Source organism: Solea senegalensis, linkage group LG17 (assembly GCF_019176455.1).
Source record: "Solea senegalensis isolate Sse05_10M linkage group LG17, IFAPA_SoseM_1, whole genome shotgun sequence".
In the NCBI taxonomy this organism is placed as follows: domain Eukaryota; kingdom Metazoa; phylum Chordata; class Actinopteri; order Pleuronectiformes; family Soleidae; genus Solea; species Solea senegalensis.
The window spans coordinates 15,191,865-15,215,775 of record NC_058037.1 but is presented as its reverse complement, the minus strand read 5'-3'; the positions used below and the strand labels follow the sequence as shown (position 1 = coordinate 15,215,775).

The 23,911-nt window shown below is 40.9% G+C and overlaps 3 protein-coding genes across 3 annotated transcripts in view; 1 reads left to right on the top strand and 2 right to left on the bottom strand.

Moving 5' to 3' along the window:
* The window catches only part of gpr176 (G protein-coupled receptor 176), a 15,212-nt gene extending 9,189 nt beyond the window's left edge, over positions 1-6,023 (bottom strand). The window contains exon 1 of the mRNA XM_044048531.1: positions 4,687-6,023. Coding sequence (XP_043904466.1) covers positions 4,687-4,981 — 295 coding nt within the window. The 5' untranslated portion in view covers positions 4,982-6,023. The remainder of the gene's footprint in view (positions 1-4,686) is intronic.
* Positions 6,024-6,357: 334 nt separating this feature from the next.
* acot20 (acyl-CoA thioesterase 20) lies at positions 6,358-11,017 on the bottom strand. The gene is made up of 4 exons (XM_044048824.1): positions 10,805-11,017; positions 9,321-9,800; positions 9,023-9,225; positions 6,358-8,013 (listed from the first exon to the last, which is right to left on the bottom strand). Exons 2-4 carry the CDS (start codon positions 9,775-9,777, stop codon positions 7,423-7,425), a joined length of 1,251 nt encoding a protein of 416 aa, XP_043904759.1. The 5' UTR covers positions 9,778-9,800; positions 10,805-11,017; the 3' UTR covers positions 6,358-7,422.
* Positions 11,018-11,562: 545 nt separating this feature from the next.
* The window catches only part of susd6 (sushi domain containing 6), a 30,367-nt gene continuing 18,018 nt past the window's right edge, over positions 11,563-23,911 (top strand). The window contains exons 1-2 of the mRNA XM_044048825.1: positions 11,563-11,833; positions 18,501-18,681. Coding sequence (XP_043904760.1) covers positions 18,540-18,681 — 142 coding nt within the window. The 5' untranslated portion in view covers positions 11,563-11,833; positions 18,501-18,539. The remainder of the gene's footprint in view (positions 11,834-18,500; positions 18,682-23,911) is intronic.

Here is a 23,911-nt window from a genome sequence, read left to right as displayed (position 1 = left end):
TCTCCTTTGTGAATGGCGCGGCGCAGACGGAGGCCGGTGAGCCGCACGTTCAAACTGCAGTTCCTCACATGCCTGATTACGTGCAGTGTTGTGCACGCGGTGGTGCATTAATCCGATTTACTGTTACAAACTCTGACCGGAGCTTTACCACAGAAGCGGTGGATTATTGTCTCGTTGGGACACTTTTTCTTCTGAGAATCAGACGAAGGAGCTCAGTGGTTTAGCTCCGCATTGGGACGGGAGCCAGAGGAGTTTATTTAAGTGCAGTTTATAATTGTGTTCTTTATCAGTTTATGCTTTAGCAGACACTATCTTGTGCTGGTTTATGTAAATCTGTATAAAATACTGCGAAAAGAAAAACCTTCTGGTTCAAATCCCACCTGGAGCCTGAAACCTGAGCTCTGATTCTGGTGTTTTAAATCAGATTTTTACCAATTTAACGTTTGTTTTTGTTCACGTTAGCTTTTAAGAATGAGCAACTCTTGTGTAACATTGTCCATTTATTTAATTGCTATTATTTATATTACTGTATTATTACATGTTAAATAAAATGTAGGTATATTTGGCTTTATTTTGGAGTTGAAGGGTTGCTCATTGAGTGCACGTTTGGACATCCGATCTAAGTTTTAAAAAACAAAGTCATAAACCTCGTTCACTTGTTCGATTCGAGTCAGCGCACTTCGTGCTGCACTTTTAATGCGACAGTGCAAATGAATACAAGGCCACTTTTGTGATTTTACTGCCCTCTGACGTTAAAAACAAGAGTGCAACTGGTTTGGAGTAAATAACACAACTATAATTCATGCAATTTACTGTATTACATTTGTGATGATGATACTGGCAACTGTGGTGACTGTGAGATTTCAGCTCTGAGCCCCATAAAGACACTGATTTTATGTTTGCAATGTGTCCTTTTAAGACTGTCTCATTTTCAGTGATTGGGGTCCTGTTGTAAACTGTGTGTGTGTGTGTGTGTGTGTGTGTGTGTGTGTGTGTGTGTGTGTGTGTGTGTGTGTGTGTGTGTGTGTGTGTGTGTGTGTGTGTGTGTGTGGACCCATCACCCGTCCTCTCGCCAAGTGTTAACTGGAATTAACGGCCAGATCATACATATAAATGATAAATCATCCAGCCAATCATACACATTTGATGTTGCCATGGTGAGATCTGTTATGTGAACATGTACTTCGAGAAACACGAGAGGGTCGTTTTCGTTTTGTTTTTTCCCACTTTTACAAATCTCTGTGCGTTGTGGACGAGGAGGGGAGTGAAGAGGAGACGCACAAAGCGTCTATTTATAGCCCCGTGACAGCGTTTTCCATTTCTACGCATCAATTTCATACGTGATGGGTGGAAACGTTCAGCAAATGTGAAATCTGTCAAAGACATCTCACATCCAACGGTGATGGATTTTTCTTTTCTTTCTTTCTTTTTTTTTTCTTCATGGAAATTGCAGCCACAAACACAGATTATCTTCCCGAGATGGAAAAGACTTCAATCACTCGCCTCCATCATGTTTGATGGAGCCGGCGTGCTATAAAGTGAGAGTCAGAGGATCGAGGAAGACGTAGCCAAAGTGCAAAAAACCTTCCACCTTTTCTTTTTCTTTCTGCTTTCGAGGTGAACATTTAATCCCCGGCTGCCTTGAGACGATTGTTCAAGTTGAGACTGATCCTTTGACTGATTCACTTCATTTCATTCATTTCTCATTCAGTGACATTCACAAATTGTGATTCTTTGCAGGTCATTCATTCAGTGCGGCGATGCTGACTCAGCTGACTCTACTTTGAATGCCTACATTTCATTGGCAAAAGTGCACTTTTATTATAAAATCCGATTCATTTATATAGTCTGGAGGCTACGTATAAATGGTGTCATCTTCAAATGCTTAGCAGTCATATGTTGCTGTGTTCTATCGAAACTCAGAGCGACGGGTGACGTCACCTCCGACACTCGACCTAATTAGCTCATTTAAGTGCGTTAGCAACCGCCGGAGACTGAGAGTGAATGTGTGTCGAATTGAGAGCAGCAGCAGCAGCTGACAAATATCAAACGATAAGAGGACAATAACGCCTCGTGAAACATGTTCAAATCGTTAGCTGCGTAAAGTAGCCACACCTCTATCGTCAGCTTCCTCTCCATTTTTAGTGTCTCTATTTTTTTGACACATTTCCACTGCAGACCCTCGTTTTTCTTCCCCACTGGTTGAGACGTTTTTGAGAGTGGCACTAAGGCTCTTTATATTTGATATCATTCAGTATTTGCGACGCATAAACACAGTTTGCAGCCTGCAAATGAAAATGGATTTGTTGACATCCGTTTCCTTCATCTCTGATCACATTTTATGGTCATTTTATGTCTGACATTTGTCAAGTCATAGATAACTTAATGGAAAAAAATGGCATGTTTCAGCAGGAGGTGGCGCTGAGTCAAAAACCTTTTCTTTTTTTTCTGTGTGTGTGTGCGCTAATTCTTTGTTTGGCGTCAACAGTTTCTATGCAAGCAGGTCAAAGGTCACGCGCTCACCGTGTCTCTACCTTTTCCCCCACCAATACTGCCTTTGTGTGCGACTGTGAGACAGCAGGTCATTACGGTCACATTTATGATAAATACCACTTTCAATGCCACTTTTATGCAAGAGGACGATGTTCCTGGTTGCTGCTGTGATGGCGGAGACGGGTGCACAGTTCACACTGTTCCTTCCTCACTCTCTTCATAAGCAGCAGCAGCAGCCTGTGTTATAACATCCTGAGAATGAACAGTTTGCTACTTTTCCCACTTTACCACAGCCTCCATCAATATTTACTCACTGAGTTCAGAAGAAGGCATCAGGTTCACACAATAACGTTACTAAATCCACGATTGTTACTTCATAATTTCTTCATAATGCGGTTCAAATGCGCTCCTTTAATAAATCATACAGTTCTTAATGTGAGTCAGCTTGTGACCATGCAATTGCACAACTGACAGTAACAGGTTTACCTATAGCCTCTTACTGCTTCCTACATGCTCTGTACACACGTGCATGATACTGTAGGTTGTATGTGACGGTGTAATACACCAGAATCCCGATGACATAACTTTAAAGTACAGTGTCTTCCCTATTTCACACCTGAGTGCATCCCTGTGGGCAGCTGCTCACAGGAAGCTTCTCATATTACTGGAGAACTGGAGCGTGCCTTAGCCTCTCTGTAATAGCAAAAGGAAGTGGAACACATGCTGAGTCAGACCAGTTACATCCTAAATCACATCAGCCGGATCAAAGGGGAGTGTTCGCCCCCGCAGAGGGGAACATGAAGATAACACGTAAAGGCCACCCTGTCCGCGGTCGACCACTCGCCCCTCACTGGAAACATGAGGGGGACACGAGGAAGAATGATTTTAGCAGCTCAATAAAAGCCTCACCTAATATAACCTACACCTGCTTCAGTCCTTAAGACTACACTCGCCGCTCCTTTTCCACATGGAAACCGAAAAAACACTCACTCCACCAAAGTCTATAGAAAAAAATCAGCGTTTTAAGATGGAGCGAACGCAGGAGCTGCAGGTCCCATGCTGCCTAGTTTGGTCAGTTTGTGTTGCTTAGGCGAATCTGAACAAAGGATTTCAAACTCTGAAGTCACAGTATTGCTCATGAGAACTTACTGATGGAGGCAGCAGTGGATCGACAGCTCCCGCGTGCTTTGATGCAAAATCGTTGATTTTCTCTATGGAGTTTGGTGACAGGGAGAGTGGGAGGTTTCCATCGAGACGCAAACTCAAGGTTTCCCCCACAATAATGACAACAACAACAACAACAAAAGACTTTGTTGTTTTGAAAAAAGAATGTTCTCATAACTTCTCCTGAAGAGTGTGGAAGTTAAAAATCAGGCCTTTGAGAGGCTGAATTTGATTTGGGAAACCAAAACCTGTGTTAGGGAGCAGTAGGATCACAAAACCGGTCTGGCATTCATTTGCACTTTCTGTGATACTGACCTTAAATTAGTAAACCAGCGACTCCAATCTTGAACTCCAAAATAAAACCTTCTAACTTAAGCTCAACACTATTTTGATAACAAAACATATCATCTGAATGTCTTTAGTGTGTTAAAATGTTTGTTCTTTTCTCCACAAATGCCCCCAAGTAGTTCGCTTATGCCTTTGGCCAGCTCTGGTTCAAACTGAGCAATTCCAAAAACTTTATCATGAGATTAGATTATAGTAGATTAGATTATATATCTACTAGGGATGCGACCTATAATACCACTTTTTTGTGTCCGATACCAATACTGATATCACAAACCGATGCCGATATCGGGCCGATTCAGTCATTTTAGACCATTTATGAACGATGAAGCTGTTAACATCACATTTATGGTGAGTCATTTCAAAGACACAATTGTTCTAAAACATGACTCCGCAAAAATGCTTTTGCTGATTTTTATTTATATATTTTTTTACAGCCTTTTATACATTTTTATCCGATCCAGTGATTTTGATCAGCATCAGACTGATACTGATTCTGCCCCTAATATGAACAGAATCAGGAAAAATCACTTGTTACAGCAGCAAAAGGGTCAGAGGTCCACAAGAGACAAGTACAACAATCATGAAAGGAGTAGAATAAGTAACATAATAAGAATCTGAATTCAAACCATGTCAATAATCATGATCATCATCGCAAAGAAATAAGGTAAGTATGGGACTTACCGAGCAGGGAACCAATGAGGATGAAGACCTGGATGGTGGTGGTGAAGTCCCGGTACGCTTGCTCCGGGATGAAGCTCTGCTGCTGCGGCTGCAGCTGCTGCTCCAGCCCGGTCACCTCTGCAGGCGGACTGCTGTTGATGCTGATGCTGTCCCACCGGGTCGGCGCGCTCGACGCGTTCAGGAGATCCAGCCAGAGGTTGCCGGCGGCGGCTGCTGATGCTGATGCTGCTGCTGATGCTGCTGTGTAATTGGCTGCGCCGTCCGCGACCGTCGCAGCCCGGCTCCCACTATCCATGTCGGTTCACCCCGCGATCCTGGTGGTTTTCAGGACGACATGAGCAGCCATCACTGGGGAGGCATTTCACAACTGCTGTGATGCTTTTGTTTTTAGAAGAGGAGGATGCTGCTGCTGCTGCTGCTGCTGCTGTTAAAAACACAATCTATGTGTAGAGGAGATGGAGATGCAAGACAGACATAATCACAGAGGGAAACGATGAGGCTGGATGCACAGAGTGTGTATAAATAGATGCCCCATCACTTGTCAATGCAGATGAATGGTGGAAAGCAGGTCCATCATGGGATGCTGCTGCTGCTGCTGCTGCTGCTGCTGCTGCTCTTTGGTATCCCGGAGCCAAATGTCCATACCGGGAATGAAGCCTGCACAAGTGGGGATCACACCATCCTCACCTCATGACGTCCAGGGAGAGAGCGAGAGAGAGAGAGGGGGAGAAATATTGTGTCTAACAGGCTGTTACTCCGTGTGCTGCTGCCAATCGCACTGTCAGGCTGCACTGGTAGACTGGCTGGTGTGGTTGGAGCATGCAAGTGAATAATTCACAGCGTGAGGTGCAAGACTGGAGAGCTCCAGCCCCTCCTCCTCCTCCTCCTCCTCTTCTTCTTCTCACAGCACCAAGAAACTCCACTCAATCTCATGAATGACAAGCAGAATGGTGGAAATGGATCCAATCAGATTCAAAAATCACATCATATATTGTGGCAAGGTATTTTATACAGAAAAATGACTTTTCAGATATGTGTAGTCACGTGCCTGGACAGGTTGGGGTGAAATGTTGCTGATGACATGGCTATCAGCAGGGACAGAGGGAAACTACTTAACAAAAGGCTCAGCTAATAAAGTGCACAATGTCTTAGGAATTTAAGTTTGCTACTTTTTCTCATCCTTAGAAATTAAAGTTTGAGTCCATGCACCAAAGTCCATAGAGAAAAACAGCAATTTTACATCATGACAAACAGGCTCAATCCACTGCTGACGCCATCCATAAGTTAAAATATCTTATCTTGTGACTTCTGTGTTTGAAATCTTTGCTTTGAATTTGCCTAAGTGACACAAACGCATCAATTGAGGCAACAGCAGAGCAGCAGCTAAAAATGCTGGTTACATCAAAAATGACTAAAAACTTGATGTGGGACCATAATCATCATCATCACACTAAATTAGAAAGAAAAATCGCCATAAACTGACTTTATCGGACGGTCACGTCTCACAATACAGCCGCCGTTGTCTTGTTCAGTGTGGACTCTCACAGCAGCGCGAGACATTCCTCATTGGTTTGCTGAAAATGCCAAAAATAGAACATGGGGCATACCTCAGTGATATAAAAACCATTTCATTCCATACTTTATGTAAACATAGACACCATTACAGTCTCATTTGCAGGGAACCCACCGTGATTTATTCAGCAGATCCGGGAGGAAATGAGAATGTAATGACTTGGCTCAGTTTTTTTTTTTTTTTGTTGAACATCACAGATAAATCTCACTGATAACACACATTTAATTAAGTTAAATTGCCTTATTGTAATGCTTTGTTTTTTCTCTACAACTGACCCAAGACATTAAGATGTTATTTATGTCCACGCCACAGTTAATAGTCTATAAAATGACTTTGAAAAAACACTTATTAAGCCTTTAATGTAAAGTGCTATTTGCATACGTACATTACTCATTACTCAGGTGAGTAATGATGAGCACAGCCTATAAAAAAACATCAGAGATGATGAATGGCAGTTTCCACTTGATCTCATTTCCACAAACACATTTATTTACTTGAATCCAAGACAGCTCTAATTAACTGTTTTGAAAATGTACTGATTAGTTTAAATTAGACTGTTATAAGATTGCAGCCATGGGTTATAGTGTCATTTTCTTTCAGTGTATGGACAGTATGAAGCAACTCAATCTTAATTTACTAATATTTATGATTTACTGAGCTTTGTTACCCCTCACTTTATTAGCTTTTAAAGTCAGCATCTTTTTACTTATTTGTACAGTTTTATACACTTTATGATCTTCTTCTTTTAATACTGTCCTTTTCGTTCTACATTCACTCACGACAAGACTTTAAAAAACAAATTTAGAGTTGCCACGATAAATGATAATCAACCTTTTATCTGTAGTTTGTCACAAAAGGAACTAGTTATCATAAGCCTCTGAATTAGGGAGGCTTTTCATAAAAAGGCATACATTGGTGGTGTCTGTATCTTTATCTTTAACACCACTGTCGTTGTGTACAGAGGTGCAATTATTACAAAAACTGTCACTGTCCAAATGTCTCATCAGGTAAAAACACCTTAACAGACATTTAAAGTTGTGCGATCCTTTACAAGTTTTAAAAACAAACACTTCAGTAGGCGTGTGGACGTGCATACACGATCGCAATTTAATTCACTCAAAAGCTAATGATGACCATTCTGGGATGCTTGGCAGGCTCTCGTCCTAACAAGTGCTCTTGCTGTTCAAGTGTCTCTTGAAGAACTCCTGGACTCTTTCCCACAGGTCCAGCTGAGCATCGGCGTGGGCCTTTGGCTCGCCACCAAACACCACAGCACTCCCCACTGCCGCGTGGATGCCAGACGGACAGAAAGGCATGTAAGGGACCTCCAGGAAGTGTCCTGCTTTTGGATAAGTAACCACCTGAAAAGACTCTTTGCCGTGACGTCTCAGCGCTGCAGCGGCCTGTTTTGCAAATAAAGCACTGTTCCAGTTGAGGTCATCTTCAGACGCGGCGAACAGGAACTGGCAGCTTGCACGTTCTATTGGAATCAAAGACGCCCTGTTCTTTTCCAAGGTAGTGTCTGGCAAGGCGTCGCGTAAACATAAAAGCCCAGAGTCTGTGTTTCTGATATTCTCTATGACGGGGGGGAGTGGAGGTATTACAATGTCCTTATAGTGCAGTGGAATCAGAACATTGGCATTGCAGCCATTAATGCAGACGGTTGCTGTGATCCCTGTGAGGAAGGACGACATGGACAAGGCCAGCGCACCACTGTGAGAGATTGATATGATGCCAATTCTGGAGCCTTTAACCTGAAAAGACAGCACACATGTTTACAAGTCTCTTGTTTCTACAAATGCGGTCACCAGTGTTGTAATGTAGTTACTGTACTTAAATGCAAAATTCACAAAACTGTACTTTAATTTGTTATATTTCTAACAACTTTTACTCCATTACATTTCCTCTAACTGTCTCTGTTACTCGTTACAACCAAATAAAATCAGAAGAAGAAGAGTTGGTATTACGGTCTGGATTTATAGAGAGCTTTTCTAGTCATGATGAGCTGCTTTACACTATAGTTTTCACCCATTCACACGCTGTAACATGGGGTTAAGTGTCTTGCTCAAGGACACATATAGACTATCAGTGCCAGGAATTGAACCCACAGCCTTCCAGTTGAAAGACAACGTTGAACCTACCACTGAGTTACCATGGCCCAATCCTAACACCTCACCTTTTTAATACTTTTACTTCTAAAACGTAAGTACATTTTATATCAGAAAATTACTTCTGATACTTAAGTACAGTAAATGTCATATACTTTAAGACTTTTACTTAAGTAATATTATGAAAAACAGTGAAGTCAACTTCTACCAAATTCATTTTCTGGTAGGATACAATTATCCCTTTTACGTACTTTATACAAGACTGGCACTCACTTGAAGCACTTTGTGATTCCATATCTGTGAAAGGTGCTATATAAATGAAATGTACTTACTTACTTATGCCTTTTTCATTTTAGGCCATGTTGAATCCCTCAGGGCTAACACTTCGAAAAGGCCATTTAAATGTCTTTGATCGATAGCGCAATGTTTAATCGTGCATAATGCGCATTTTGTGAAAATACAGTATTTTTAAACAAAAAACAACCACCATGCTTAAAATCTGAAAATGATTTAACTTCAAAAGTTATTCTGAAGAAAATGCTTAGTTTTAGTTACAGCCAATTGTTTTTTGCCATCAGAAGCTAGTAGATGGCATCATTAACTCATAATGTGAGTACAAGTATGATTATCTTTACTTTCAATCTTCAGTACTAACCTCTGGCTGGTTCCTCAGATATGTTACACCTTCCTCAAAGTACTCCAAATCCAGTTTTTTAGGGTTTTTTGGTAAATCCTGGTAGCCATAATAAGCCAGCGCCAAAACGACAAAACCTTTACCTGCCAGGAGGCTGGCTCTGGGTTCACTGAGACCTCCACCTAATGTGTACAAATCCACAATTCCAGGAAACGGACCCTTTCCTAAGGAAAAAAAGGTACACATAATGTTTAGTGTAATGTTTAGTAAAAAATAATGTACATTTCTCAGCTCTCCCTCATGTTTATAAAAAAATAACCTGGTGGTATGAAGAGGACTCCTCGTATTCTGCCATCTTTAACAGGTACCCTCTTCATCCCTTCTGTCATGAAGTCTCTCTCGTTAGTTTCGGAGCTCAGCAGTGCACCGGTGTCTGCGCACACTACTGCTAACTCCAGCAGCGTTGGGCTGAGGACATTTTTCTTGAGGAGTTTACTGTGTGGAGTGTCTGCAGCCATGCCCCAGAACAGACCCATGGGCTCCACTCCGGTGTAACTCCCTCCCAGAGACGGTGCTTGGCAAACATCCACCTGGCCAGTTTGGTCTGCTTTGTACAGGGCAGAGGCCTTGAAAATCACCCCTCTGTCATCCACCAATCTGGATCTTAATTCTACTGGTTTGAATGGAGCAAGTCCGTCCACCTTTACTTGCACCACTTTATCAAAGAGACAGCGAATGCTGGGTAGAATCTTTAGCCGGATCTGTGAGCAAGCCATTTCACTTCTTCACCCAAAATAGCCTGTGTGTAAAATAAACATACATTTCCATAGGTTCTGGACAAGACTGACTATGTCGTGTTTAGGACATCTATGACTACTAGCATAGTGGAAATTAGACATTTTTACTGTACAGTTTTAGAGAAATTCAAGTTCCCACATGTGCACTTTTTAATTGAAAAAAATCTCAAATTAGAGGCATAATAAAAACAAAATGTTCCACAATTTCAGGACAAGACTGACTACTGACTACTATCATACTGGAAACCAAACAGTTTTACAGCACAGATTTTTATTTATTTATTCTTAGCTCTTTTTAGTCGATACATTTGAATGAATTAATCAATGAAAGTCTCACAAATTTCTATAAAACTGTATGGTAATATATATATATATATATATATATATATATATATATATATATATATATATATATACACATATATATGTATATATATATATATACACATATATATATACACATATATATGTATATTCCCAGTCCAATAGTAGATATCAAAGTGCTGAAGACAAGTGTATCAGAACTTATAATTATCATAATACAGTTGCTCAAAGTCCAGTTATAAGGTCTGTAAAATAATGTGAGGGTTTCATATTGTTTCGTGCGTTCAAACGTGCACTCGGTGTTTTATTTTGAAAACCGGATATCGAAATCCTTACACTTAATCTTGATTCATCGGTTCACGGGCTTTTTACTGTAAGTGCCTTTGGAAGGAGGGCGTTAAAATTCAGCGTCAGATAGTTTGACCGCAGTTTGTATGTTGAGTGGATTCAGGAGCAGTGTAACTAGGGGAAAGGTCAGGCAACACGGTTTGACCAAATTAATAAAACGAAAATCATCACTGCACATATCCAAAACCTGACAACAACCCGCGATTAAGTTTTTCTGTAGGTTTTGCTGGTTTTACGTTAGGATTGTGTAAGTTAACTTCAAACTAAATGAACGTCAAAGTGTGTGTCACAGCCTACTGTTAATGTCTGATAAAAATAGGACTAAAATACATACCTGAACAAACACTACTCACTCACTGGCGATGACGAGGAACCACACGAAGCGTTTAACAACAAGGAACTGGTTGGACGCAACCACTTTCACAAATAAGCGGGGGGGGGGACAGTTTCCACTATCGACAGAATGGTCGTTCAAGGTACATGTGCTTATTTCACATTTTCAGTACAGTGAATATGAAATAGAATCGCCGGTCATAATATGTAAAAATCCGTCGAAAACATGGCCGACTGGTGAAACTATACATATGTAGGAAGGCGATGCCTCCACTAGATGTCACCATAGTCCTGTTATCAAAGCAGCCATTTTGACACGAACGAGTGCGTAAACATAGGTGGCGTTACGAACCACATTAATTAATTCTCTTGGTGTGTAATAGCAGGTAAACTTAAGGTTACATGTCAACATGGCTGCTGTTACATGTAATGCTCATGAGAAGCACAACATATTAAATAGTCAGTCTCATATAGAAAGCCATTTTAACAGTTAATAGCTAGTCAACGATATACATAACTCAACTATTCCTAGTAAAAAATAAATTACTATTACACACATAGATGGCTGCCACTAAGGAATCAGATATTCTAATAAAACAAAATACACCCCATGTAAAATACAAGCACACAATTTTACACCATTCCTTTGTCTCCCCCAAGAAATTGTTATGTGCTTTTATTTTGAAGCCGAGCCTTGTGGTTCGGGGGCTTGACAGATTACTTGGAACCGCCCCTTTTAACGAGGTAGCCATGGAGACCGCGCGAGAGCGAGGCAGCTGGTAGCAAAGTCCTCGCAGCGAGTGGCGTTTCCGCTCTCACCTAAAATAAAGAGCTCGACGAGGAGGAAGGAGAAGGCGAGGACGGAGAACAACAGACGCGGCGCTGACAGAGCCCGACCACGGACGCCTTATATATATTTTGTCCGCTTGAGTAATTCTCGTTTGGGTGTGTCTCCTTTTATACCACCTTTAATGCCTCGAATGTGAACGGGAGAGAGGAGAGAGGATCGCTCCTGCTAACCCTTACGTTGGTGAGTGTGTTTTGTTGATTTTTTTCGTCGCTAGCTGAGGCACACATACGCCACAACGAGCTCTACTAACCCCCCTTTAGCTCTCTGTCTTCCTCTTCCGCTGCCTCTTATTGTCCATTACATATTTATAACAACCTAATAACATTTTTTTGCTAATGCTACGGCAGCTAATGAGAACAATGAGATGTCAATTTCCTGTTCGTCCACTTAGTTGTTAGTCGGGGGCTAACCCTAACGGCTGACAAATGTCACGGAATGTTCGCTTAAAAACGCTGTTTCTGTCTCTGACAGCTTTTGTCATTTTCGCTATATGGTACATTTTAATTGCGGGCAGTGTTGTAGCTTGACAAAGTGTGAATACAAACAGTGTATTGGTGAAAAACCGGCTCCGTGTGCTAAGTCCGTTCGTTCTCCCCCTGCCTGTAACATGTTGGTCATGTGAACAATAAACGTAGCGAGAGGTTAACTGCGGTTTACAGCCTCGTCGCATAATTTCTCGTACGTATTATTTGTGTCGTAATAACGTGACACCCAAGTGAAACCACGGCTTACTGACTGTATATGAAGCTACACTAATGTCACTTTAGGTCTTTGTTTTTGTCCGTGGCTGTGTGTGTGTGTGTATTGGCAGCCCACTCCACTCTTTGTTTAAATAGCTCGCAGTACAGTTGCACGTGTCGGAGCGTGTGACTCCGCTTCTTTGCTGCTATGAAAATACAGTTGACCACGTTTGGGGTACAGTTTTAGGAACATGTCGATGTGTTTCTATGCGTAGGATTGGTGGACAATAATTCAATCACAGTTTGCATCGCAATAATGACCGGCACAGAGTATATATACACTGGTACAAATTTCAAGAAGCAGCATTTTAACATTTATCTCCTTATGTCTTAATGCTTATACTACTTTTATGTATTGTATTCATTGTCTTTGTGTAGGGTTTGGAGTAAGTGCTAGTTTTTATATGACGTTTTAGGGCTGCAACTAAGGAATATTTTCATAATCAAGTAATCTTTTTGTCAGTGTTTAGCTAACATTGAATTTATGTCTTGTTTTTTCCAACAAAATCATTCAGTTTTGTTGATTTTTTTGTTATATGGAGCAAAGAAACCAGAAAATATTTGTGTTTAAGAAGCTGGAAAAATCAGAAAGCTTGTTTTAATGCACTCAAACCGATAAATCAGTTATCATAATAGTTGGCGATCATTTTGTAATCGATTGATCAAATCATCGTTGTAGCACTAATCATCTTTAACAGTTTATTTGTTTACATGTTATGTTTTATATTGCGTATATTATCTCATTACATGTTGTAGTTTGAAAAGTATCTAAAACTGTGTAACACTAATACCATTTTTGGGATCATTAAAGTATGCCACATAATGTAACCTGAATGGAAATGCAGAAATAACACATTTAATGCTAAACAGATTCTGTGGACATGACTGAAACGTCGGAAAATAGTTCCTTCTTATACATGGACTACTGAACTAACTGCCTATATTTACTCAGCAGCTGCAGATGTAAACACACAGATATGCATTTGTTTTCACCGACATTTATCATAAAATTGTCAATATCAACAACGTTGGTCTTTTTTTGATGTTATAACATTGTTGTCCATATCTACCAGCTCTATTCGAGGATCACATTTTCCTTGGATATTAATCTATTCCCTTGCTTTTGTTCCATGAAATTGTTTTTAGCTGAGTGCTGTTAGCTTGGCAAGATGTTGATGCATGTCATAGCAAAGGGCAAAGTAGGTCCAAGTGTGAGCTGTTGTTAAGCATCAAAAATACATTTAGTTAAGCCTTTCTAGTTCTAATGTTCCCTGTAAAAATAGTTTAATGTGCTTATGTAGAGATGTGACCAGTGTTTTCATGCTGTTCACCACATGTTGTTGAGTGCCGGGGTGGATACAAATCTGCCTTCTTTCCCTCTTGATTTCCATAGTGGGAACCACACAGCACTGCAACCAGTTATGTCCATTAATTATGAATCAGTTATTGTTTTGTTTAATTGTCACACAATATCGTTGTGGTTATTAATTGCCTTGTTTCACCCGACTAATAGCCCAATAGCTTAATGATTAATTTCAATGTAAGGAACGAACAACAGCAAATGATCACATTTAAGAACATTTAATCAACCATTTGTTTGATTTCTCTTATTGCCTTGCCATTTGGTTATCAAAATTGTCACCAAATAATCACCTGATCATTGCAGCCCTAGTGTTTTGTCCCCTTTTGTAGCTGTCTATTTCTGGTTATGCAGGATTATAGTTTTAGTTTAAAAACTGATCATACAAGATGTTGTTTGCTCTGAGTCATTGATCCCCTTTGTCACTTAAACTCTAAACTTGTATTTTAGTTGGTGTGATGACTGTTTGCTTCTTTCATTTCCTGATGGTGTGATACTGTCACGTCCTTGTGTTGATATATTATTTTGGGTGTTCAATAATACCATTTTTAAAGTGCTGCAATCACTCATCGGTTCAGAATGACTGGCTCGGCCTGACAGACTGCACATATGCTCTGGCTCTCACAGAGTAACTAGCACACACTCACAATGTGCACTTTCAAGGTTCTTGTTTTGATGGTCCAACGGCATTGATAGTTTTATAAGTTGCTGGTTCAGCATTTACAGGCGTTGTCTGTTTGACAGCATAGCCAAGAGAAAACATCTTGTGAGTGAATATAAGAGCACCATTTGTCAAAGTTTCCCACATTTCACCGGTGTGAACATAACGTACCAGTGTTTTCTATTATTTTTATTGTTTCCTCTTTTGCTGTGCCTCTTCTTGCGCCTTTTCTCCTTCATTTTCTGTCACTTTTGCTTATGGGGTAATGCAGAGGGATGCTCAATCCCTCTGGGGCTTAACTCTACAAAATGCCTCACAACAAAGAGTCTTTTCTGTGCTGCCATGCAGAGCTCCATCTCTGGGCGCCCTCCGCAGGTCCAGGCGGGCTTTAGCAGCAGGAGCAGTACTGGGGCCTATCGGGTGGAAATCTCCTCGGCTGTTCCTCTGGCACACTGAGCTCTCTCTGTTCCCGGACAGATGCCTGTGCTGCTGCTCTCCTTGGCTCCCTTTGCATTCCAGGAGCCCCGGGCAGCTGACAAACTGCAGTAACAGCCTGCTGGCTGGCTGCTTGTCTCACTGCTGTCTGAAGTGGATAGTTGCATATTTTTTCCCCCTAAGTAGACAAAACATACAAAGTATTTATGCAGTCAACTGTAAGTCTGACATACTTGTAGAATATGAGGTGCCATATAACGAGGGGTGGCAGCAACCAGTTTAGTTGGTTTGAAATTGCCTCACGTTGTGCAGAATGTAGTGGAATGAGTGATTACATTGATCATGGTGTCCCATTAAGCTGCGTGCCCCTTTAGTGCTGACACCAAATCCTCATGTGATTAGTTGTGCTCGTGCTGGTTGTGTTCTGCTAAACACTCTTTTGAAATGATTAAATGCTGGTCATTCAAACCTGACTATTGGCATTTTTTTTTTAAAAAGAAGAAGAGGAAGTTGTGGTGTACTGTGTGTGGGTTGGTGTGTCAGTCAGTAAAGTTAGCCAAGCGATAACTTGCCTCTCTCTGGTCGTTGCCTCTCTGTCTGTGTATTCACTTGATAAAGCTTCTGTTCTGTCCAGCACCCCATTATGGGCTGTAATTGAAAGTAAACATTATGTTATGATAATGGCTTGCTTGTCACTGGTTTAGAAAGACTTTGTTATGACATTTATAGCTATTTAAACATCCACACTTTGATTGTACATAGTAATACAATGTCAATACATGCTAGAAATCGCGATTAGCTGATGTTCCTTGGCTCTGAGCAGCTGTGGCCAGGAAGTGTTTATTTATGTGGTCTGACACAAAATGTTATTCCAGGAAATAGAAGCTTAATCTCTTCAAGTTTATAATAGCAACACATTCTTTAATGTAATACGTCTAGCTCAAAATCTCCACTGGTGTCTGACAGGAAACTCACAAAGTTGACTATTAAACGTGGAAGTATTTCTGTGCCGTTGCTGTCAAGCTGATGCATGAATGCATGAACATACAATCAGCATATCATAATATCTGCAAAAAAATCCCTTAGAGACCTGGTCTGTTTTGTTCCAACTAATTGAAATGCTGTGTCTTGTGATACCTTTGGCAAATAGTTTCTCCTTTCTCAGACATTCTTGTGTGAAAGCATTTAAGCTAATTCTGCTTTCGTTTTCACTTCGCAAACACGGTGGCCGTTCAATACTCTGTCCTCAGCTCTCTCCGGAGGTCAATTCTGCATTATTAATGCCATCCCAAGTGGTTATTTACATCCCCTCAACAAGTGCCTTTGAAGACAACACGTGTTCTATATTGTCTCGCACTTGACTTTCATTTTTTTTCTCCCTGGTTTTTCAAATAGAATTTAATGCAAAGCCTGTCTGTATTGCTGGCCTTATCTGAACTGCTCTGATCCCAACGTGGACAAACGAGAAATCATCTATGGATCAAACGGCTGGCACAGGTCCTCTCTGTGTGTTTTTGAACGGCTGCCCTTTGGCTTAATGCAGCAACCAAACTGTCCAGCCAAAACTGACTTGCGTCACTCTCTCCCACTGGTCTGCACTGCATGCAGGTACGCTTCTGCGTCCCTGCTCTAGAGGACATAGGAAAGGTGGCAGGAAGCAGGTCGGCAGCCCTGCTGTATATGCATATTTACAACATTTACCAACACACAGAACAAGTGAGGATTCCTGGGATTACCATGTATTGTTGTTTCTGGTCAGTGGTTCATTGTGAAAATTTAAATTGTATTGCTTTGACCAATACCTCGACTACTTAATAGTGTCTGTATCCATGTTGGAACCCAAATGATTTAGATTTTAAAGGCACCACACCTGCTACAGATTCCTCTGTCATGTTGGAGCACCTAAAAACAGGTTTGGAAACAGTGCTGGCTCCGTTTTTAGTTTTCCATTTAAGGACGACTTTCATCTGCAGAATTGGAGGCATTTGAGAGCAACGGCGCAGTCGCAATGACGCAGGCTCTTATCAGTCGCGATTGGACTATCGGCTGTGAACTTACCCAGCATGTAGCTATTTGCTCTGCTGTTTGCCAAAGTATAACTTTCCCTCAACCCAGCAGATCGTAAAAAAAGGCAGTGCCAGTGGTCACGTGGTAGATCTGCAATCAAATTTGTGTCTGTCTAAAGTGCAGCCATGCCATTACTGTAGCCATTAGCTCAGCAGCCTTGTGTTACTGTAATGGGCTCTTCTGCGCTCAGTCGACTCGTTCCCCGCCGAATATCGCTAACGCTATTTCATCCCAACATCTCTGAAAACAACAGAACCAATGCTGTGTGCACCTGCATCTCATTTTCTTAATGATGACGTACATCTGGTGGTATCCCCCCAATCAACCAACAAACGCTTTGTGGATGTTAGTTAAGTCGGTGTCAGGGTTGTGCAGAAAGAGATTAGTGTCCGTTTGCATTTGGCTAATATATTCTTTTCCTCCCACTGTTGCCGTTTAAAGGTGCGACACTCTACGCCTGGCTTTTGTCTGCGGCCGTCCATCTATTCTGGGAACATAGCATTTGATTTTACAGTAGCGTATTAGATATATTACATTAGATATATTTACATTTAGAGCCGCCACTAACACTGTCCTCATTGTGCATTTACGTAAGAAGAAAATCAGGTTAAATGGAAAAAGATTGCCATCTATTATAGGCTTTGCGAAGGAGCAAAGCACATTAGAGTGATATTATTGACTGGTGCTATTGATAATAGACACACGCATTTATCACCAGGGTATGCACTGTTTGTCCACATGAGCAGATGATAATACAGGATGTATTTGCGGCACCTAATGTTGTTATCTGTACATAATTTGTCTGTCAAACTTTGTTACCGATCTGCGGCATATGGCGGGGCAGCAACACCGCTGAGCCGACTTGTGAAACAGCATCTGTTAACCATTCAGCTGTAAAATACTGTGCTCTCTTTGTCAACACTATACAATGACTAGATTTAAGAAACGACTTCTTTAAAATGTGATCTTATTAATGCAATCACTCAAACCACACAAATAATACATTTATAAAGTTTGATTTTAATGATCTGGTGACACTAAAATGCTGTTATGTTGTTTTTTGGGGGGTGGGACGTTGCTCTCCAGAGGTTTTGTAGACGTTGCATTTGTAATTACTACTTCATCAGCAGCAGCAGGGATCAGGTTTCGCTTTTACATCATCCATGGCGGAGTCTGAAAGCTGATTTATGTTGTTGGACTTTGTGGCAGAGACGTAAATTTAAGGGGATTGAGGGGAGATCAGAGCAACTCTCTTACCGCTGCTGCCACCGCTAGTGGTTTTCAAACGGGAGAGCTGGAAATTTCTCTCTTGGAGGTTGCTTAAATAGAAGGATGCAGTTCTGAGGAACTAACACGCGAGAGAGGAATCGTACATTTAATTATTTATTTTCAGCAAACCAAATGCTAAATGATGGTTAGCATTCTTCGGCCACAGTTTTCTCCTCTCTTTGCTCTGCAGTTCTCACTGTTCCTCTCAGTTTCTCTGTGTTACTTTTGGTTACATAATCCTCAATGAATGTCAATAGTAATCTGTGTGCCCCCTCCCTCCATCTCTCTCCCTTCCTTTCTATGTGGCCCTGACAGGTTAAGCCGTAGAGGACTCACTGGTCGCCGGAGGAAAAGATGTGCGATGGAATGGTAGCGTTTCAGACGAGAACCCTGTCCTCTTCCTCCTCTTCTTCCTCCACCTCCTCTCTAGCCCACAGGCTGGCTGCCTCCGCGCTTCTCCTCCTCTTCACCCTGCTCCCTCATGGTCACGCATCAGGTAGGACGCACACCGTCTCTCTCACCATCTCTGCTTCCACACGATCCAAATCCTAAACCTCCTTCTTCACTCATCTCTTCTAAATTGGTTGAGGTTTTATTTTTTTTTGCTCCCCTTCTTTAAGGTCACTTACATTCAATTGGCCTCCTCTTCTCGAGTCGGCTGTGTTGCTCTCAATCCCACTTACTCTGCGAATCCATTCACAGCCTTAATGAGTCACAACACTTTTCCTCCACTAAAAGAGAGACCATATTGTCTGTCACGCTGCTGTCATACGGTTTTATTCAGCCCTGATCTTTGGTGTCCTCTGAGAACCTGTATCATTCTAGTCAGACCATTTTTTTTATTTCAACCGGAGATTCTGTGTTGGCAACAAAACTCAAAATAATACATGCTGGCCTCTGTAGAGCTGACCAAGCTCTTGGAGTATAATTATTTTATCTTCAATTTTCTGCCAAATGAAAGTCATTTGACAAAGATTTTACAAACTGGGGGGGTTAAGGTTTAACGTGAACATTGAAAGTAAGGTGCTATAATATACCTGTAAAGCAATCACTGCAGCACTTACACAGCTTATGTCTTTTGATTCTTCTGAAGGAACACAGTTGCCGGTGCCTTGCACTCACTGAACTCCCTTCACTTGTGCCAGCTTTTATTTCACTTCAACCCTCCAATATTCCAGACCCTTCCCCCCACACAAACACACACACTACCTCCACACATACACTACCCAGATACACTGACACACACACACCCCACACACAGCTAGCTTGTGAAATGTGCCAGATGTCCTTGCCACAGAGAGCAGGCAGATTGTGTACGTAGGAATAAGTGTGTGTGTGTGTGTGTGTGTGTGTGTGTGTGCGTGCGCGTGTGCGTGTGTATGTAAGACTGAAACGGTTTCACAGTAAATGGAAGAATTCCCTTTTTTTTTTACAATTAGTCTTACTGTTTTAAGATTTTGTTCATTAATAAGGCCGTGTTTGGTTACCCCATTTTGACAAATTTAGGCCAAATGCTCTCCAGCGCCAGCCTGCACCTGCATCACATAAACCAATGCTCGCTCAGAGTACAACACTGGTTTGTTTTGCTATTATGACAACATTTATTTAATTCATCGATTATTAATCGATTACTAAATGAATCTTCAGCTATTTTGATAATTGATTAATTGATTTGAGTTTGGTTTTTTTAGTAGTTAAAACAAGTTTTCAGATTTTTCAGCTTCAATTTTCAGCAATATCTTCTGGTTTCTTTGTTCTATATAACAAAGAAATCATTAAAACTGAATCATTTGAGAAACACTGATCACCATCACTATTTTCTGACATGACAATCGCCATCATCCTCAAGTGAGGGAAACAACTGGAAAACACAGAGAGATAGAGAGAGAGATGAGTGGATGGGCACCACTGCTAATCCCTAATGTATCTCCACTCTCGCTTTATCTTATGTAACACATTATTCCTGTTGAGCCCAGAGGGGCTGGTATCATGCTCACGTTTTACAACACAAACACACACACACGCTCTGCTCTCAGATACAGAGGGACGTGTCCTTGAACGCCCAGTGCACATGCGATGTGGACCGCAATCTGCGCGTGTATGCGTTCAATCCCGTCTTTATGTTTACACACCACATACTTGAGTTGGAGAAAGTAAAAACTGATGTATACGTCTGCTCCTTATCATTTGTGTTACATCAAAAGGCAAACTCTGTGTTTACCTTGACTGTGACAGTAAGTACAAGTAGTAAGTATGTAGGTACTAAATTACACCCAACCTCATCTTGTGAATTGAATCGCACCCATTTTATTTCGATTATTATGTTCACACAGATACTATCACCGTCATTATATAATTAAATTAGTTATTGGTAATGTAATGGGAAATTCCACCCAACTGAACTGACAGTATTATTACAGTGGTTATTTTTAAGGTGTTGCCATAGTTGTGTATTTTTAACTTCACTTCCTCATAGTTCATGAAGCAGTAATTGATCCTGACTCACAGTTCATTAGCTCTGGCTCTTCAAAATGTACACCACATTGTATTTGTTCTCTTATATTAAATGGAAATGAAGCTAGAATATATTGCCGGCACCGGTGAACGGTTTGTGCACAGGTTTCAGTGTAAAAGAAAATAATGAAATAAACCTTGTACCCATGACCCGTTTATTGGGAGGGACTGTAGTGTTTCTCATTTTTGAGCCAGTTATTTCAAATTAGGCATTTTTGCTCTCAGAAACTTGACTTCATTGTGATGTATGACCCGTTTTGTGTATGTATTCTGTAGTTTATACATTATTTATTTGTATAACTGGTTACTGACGCATTTCTTTTTGTATTATTTCTTATCATTAAACAGTTATGTTTTATTAGATTAAGGAGAAAAGAATTGGCCAAAAAAACTGGCAACAATTATTGGCCATCGGCAAACACATTTTGATAATTTTTTTTAATTTAGAGTCATTTACGTCCTTCACAAAAGAACTAATGGAAAATGATAAAAAGATAAATTCAAACGTGGCTTACTGCTTCTTTTAATTAGATTCTCCTTTGAGTCCTGATCACTCTCTGAAAAGGGTTTTTGTTGTAGCTGAACACAAAGGATATCGTAGAGCAATGTAAATGGGGCCCATGTAAACAAACAGCTGTTTTAATACATAAACAACCATGGCACAAATTGCTGCGCTTACAGCAAGAAAGTATGAAACAAGTTCCATAATTGGACAAATTACCATAAGGTGATGTACTAATTTACAACCTTTTTAAAACTCGTCACGTTATTAGTCCCTCTGTTCCCCAGCGTCTCTCCCTCCCTCCTGCTCACCATACATAATTCACATGTAGGTAATCCCTTGGTATGTTCCAGGGATGGAGATTGCTCTGGAACCTTTCATGAATATGAAATGTCATCACTGCTGACAGGCCCATTGCAGACTCGTACACGGAGCAGTGAGTGGCGTGAATAGAAATGGATACTAAAAAATATACTCTACAACATTTGCATATTACTGCAATTGCTCTACACACCAGGGACTAGACTACGGTACAGAGCAGCATCAAATCTGTGGGGGTTTATGGGTCTTTTGTGTGGGTTTTAGTCTTTTTGGAAAGTCAGCGTTTCAGTAATGGGAAATTAAATATGAAGACAGAATGATAGTCCATAAATGATGAGGCTCTCTTTAAGAAAGGAGAAGCTTTAAGCTCCTCAATTGTTATTGTTGTTGTGTGTGTTTTGTAGAAGGGTTGGGACAGCAGTTACATAGTTACAAAACCTTTTGGAGCCAAGGTTTTATTGTTGTTTAGCCGTTCAATGTAAACACGATGAGCAGCAGGGTATCCTCTGAGCTACTGTAAATGGCTCCCTCCAATTTGTGTTTGTGATTACTGCACGTGATTACATTTATGTTAATTATTCAGGACAATTTTCTAAAAGTAGCAACGTCGTAAATAAAAAACATCCTTTTGCTTTCATGCACAGTGCCAGTAAACACAAAGCAGCACCTTGGTGTTTGTGTACGCCAAGGATAAATGGCAGCAGTCTATGGGATTTCCAAGGCCCCAGTGCAAATATCACTTGTTTCATGTCTTCTCTGTGTCGATCTGACATCCTCGTAATGTTGGTTGCATAGAGCTCAGTTTCTAATACGATGAAAGTTCTTCACAGTTGGCCTTTGTGGTGTATTTCAGAGGAAGTGTGACTAGACAGTGAGACGGGCTTTTTCAGATGATCATATGTTTTGTTTTTTTTAGCTCCTACAGTGTTACATGTGTGGAGAGGAAAGGGACTGACTGTCCTCCTGGGTCCATTTAAGCACATACACAGTGTAGTGAAATCCATTGTCCTCTGAAGTTGAGTTAAAGCTGTACATGAAAGAGCCAGGGAGGACCAGAAGTCTCCCACAAACCAACCTGCTGTGTGCTCTGTGACGTTTATGTATGTGTATGTGTGAGAACGGGAAATGGCTTTCCCCGAGTCTGGAAGAAAAGTGGAGTCATACGGTAAAGAAAAGAGCAGAGGGAAAGGGGAGGGGAGCAAGTTCGAGAGCTGCCTTTCTAATTTCCTCTGAGATGTGTGTTTGTGTTTGACAATCGATTGTCTATTCTTGGCTGCAGTTGAATACATTCTTTACAGCCTGACAAATACCTTTTGTTGACAAGAGTCCATTGTTTTGGCATCTCCTATAACAGCGTGTAGGACCATCTCAAGGATACAAGGACATTTTCTTGAACGTCGAGTTGCTCAAGTAGAAATGGGCTTCTTCTCAAATGCCTTTTCTCTTTTAATAATAGAGGAAACGCTAGTGGGTTGCATAGCGTCACTGCTCTGACCACAGAGGAAAATATCTGAATCAGCCATGTCTTACTTTTGGCATCTTCCAACTGCTCTAGTCTTTGAAACGTGTTGCTTTTCTCTATCCTGAGGCTGGTGCTTTTTCTGAAGTCCGAGGCTGTGGGGCCTTCCCTTAGGCCTTATACACACAGAAAAGGAATTTTCCCTGTGTAATTTTTTCTTTTTTGTTTTTCATTCTTAAAAAGAAATGCCTTTATCCACACAAAAGCCCCCAAATTGACTCTAAATGCTCTAGTACATACATAGTACAGACATTAAACATGCACATATGTACAAATCTTTTTCTTTTTTTAATGAAGCTTTATTTAAAGTAAAGTATAAGTAAGTACAGTATATATTACACTGTAGAGAATCAAAGCAGAGACAGAATCAACCAAGCCAGGGTGACTAAGCAAAGAAATAAAGCAAATAGACCAAACAATCTCCAAACACAAGAAGAGGAAGACGACAAAGAAGCAACAGCTAATGGAAGAGAGAGGTGGGACGATGGCATTTTTCTTGTCTTCAGTTGAAACTAAAAACATGCAACAGATAAGCAATGTTGTTGTGACATAATGGACTTACAACTCCAAATATATAAAAAACCCATTAACATCTGGCTTCTTTTCTGCACTGGGAATGGATTCAATCAGCATCGACTCCCCGGTCACATAACTCTGCAATATCAGCCCTGACTGGAATCGACAGCGGCGTTAATATGACACCTCGTTGAATGCGCTAATTTCTGCCTCTGCCTCTTTATTTTGGCAGTGTTGGTGCAGATGCGTGCTCCTTTTCTGGCATGACACTGTGACCGGCACGCAATTCCTGCAACAATCTGAAAATCATTCCGTCGTTTGAAAGAAGGACTGGTCTCTGTGGTACTTTCTTCT

Coding starts and splice junctions, on each gene's coding strand:
- acot20 (XM_044048824.1), bottom strand. CDS start 9,777: ATGGCTTGCTCACAGATCCGGCTAAAGATTCTACCCAGCATTCGCTGT. Junction 9,226..9,320: donor AGTCCTCTTCATACCACCAG/GTTATTTTTTTA, acceptor TTTTTTCCTTAG/GAAAGGGTCCGTTTCCTGGA. Junction 8,014..9,022: donor ATCTGAGGAACCAGCCAGAG/GTTAGTACTGAA, acceptor CTGTCTTTTCAG/GTTAAAGGCTCCAGAATTGG.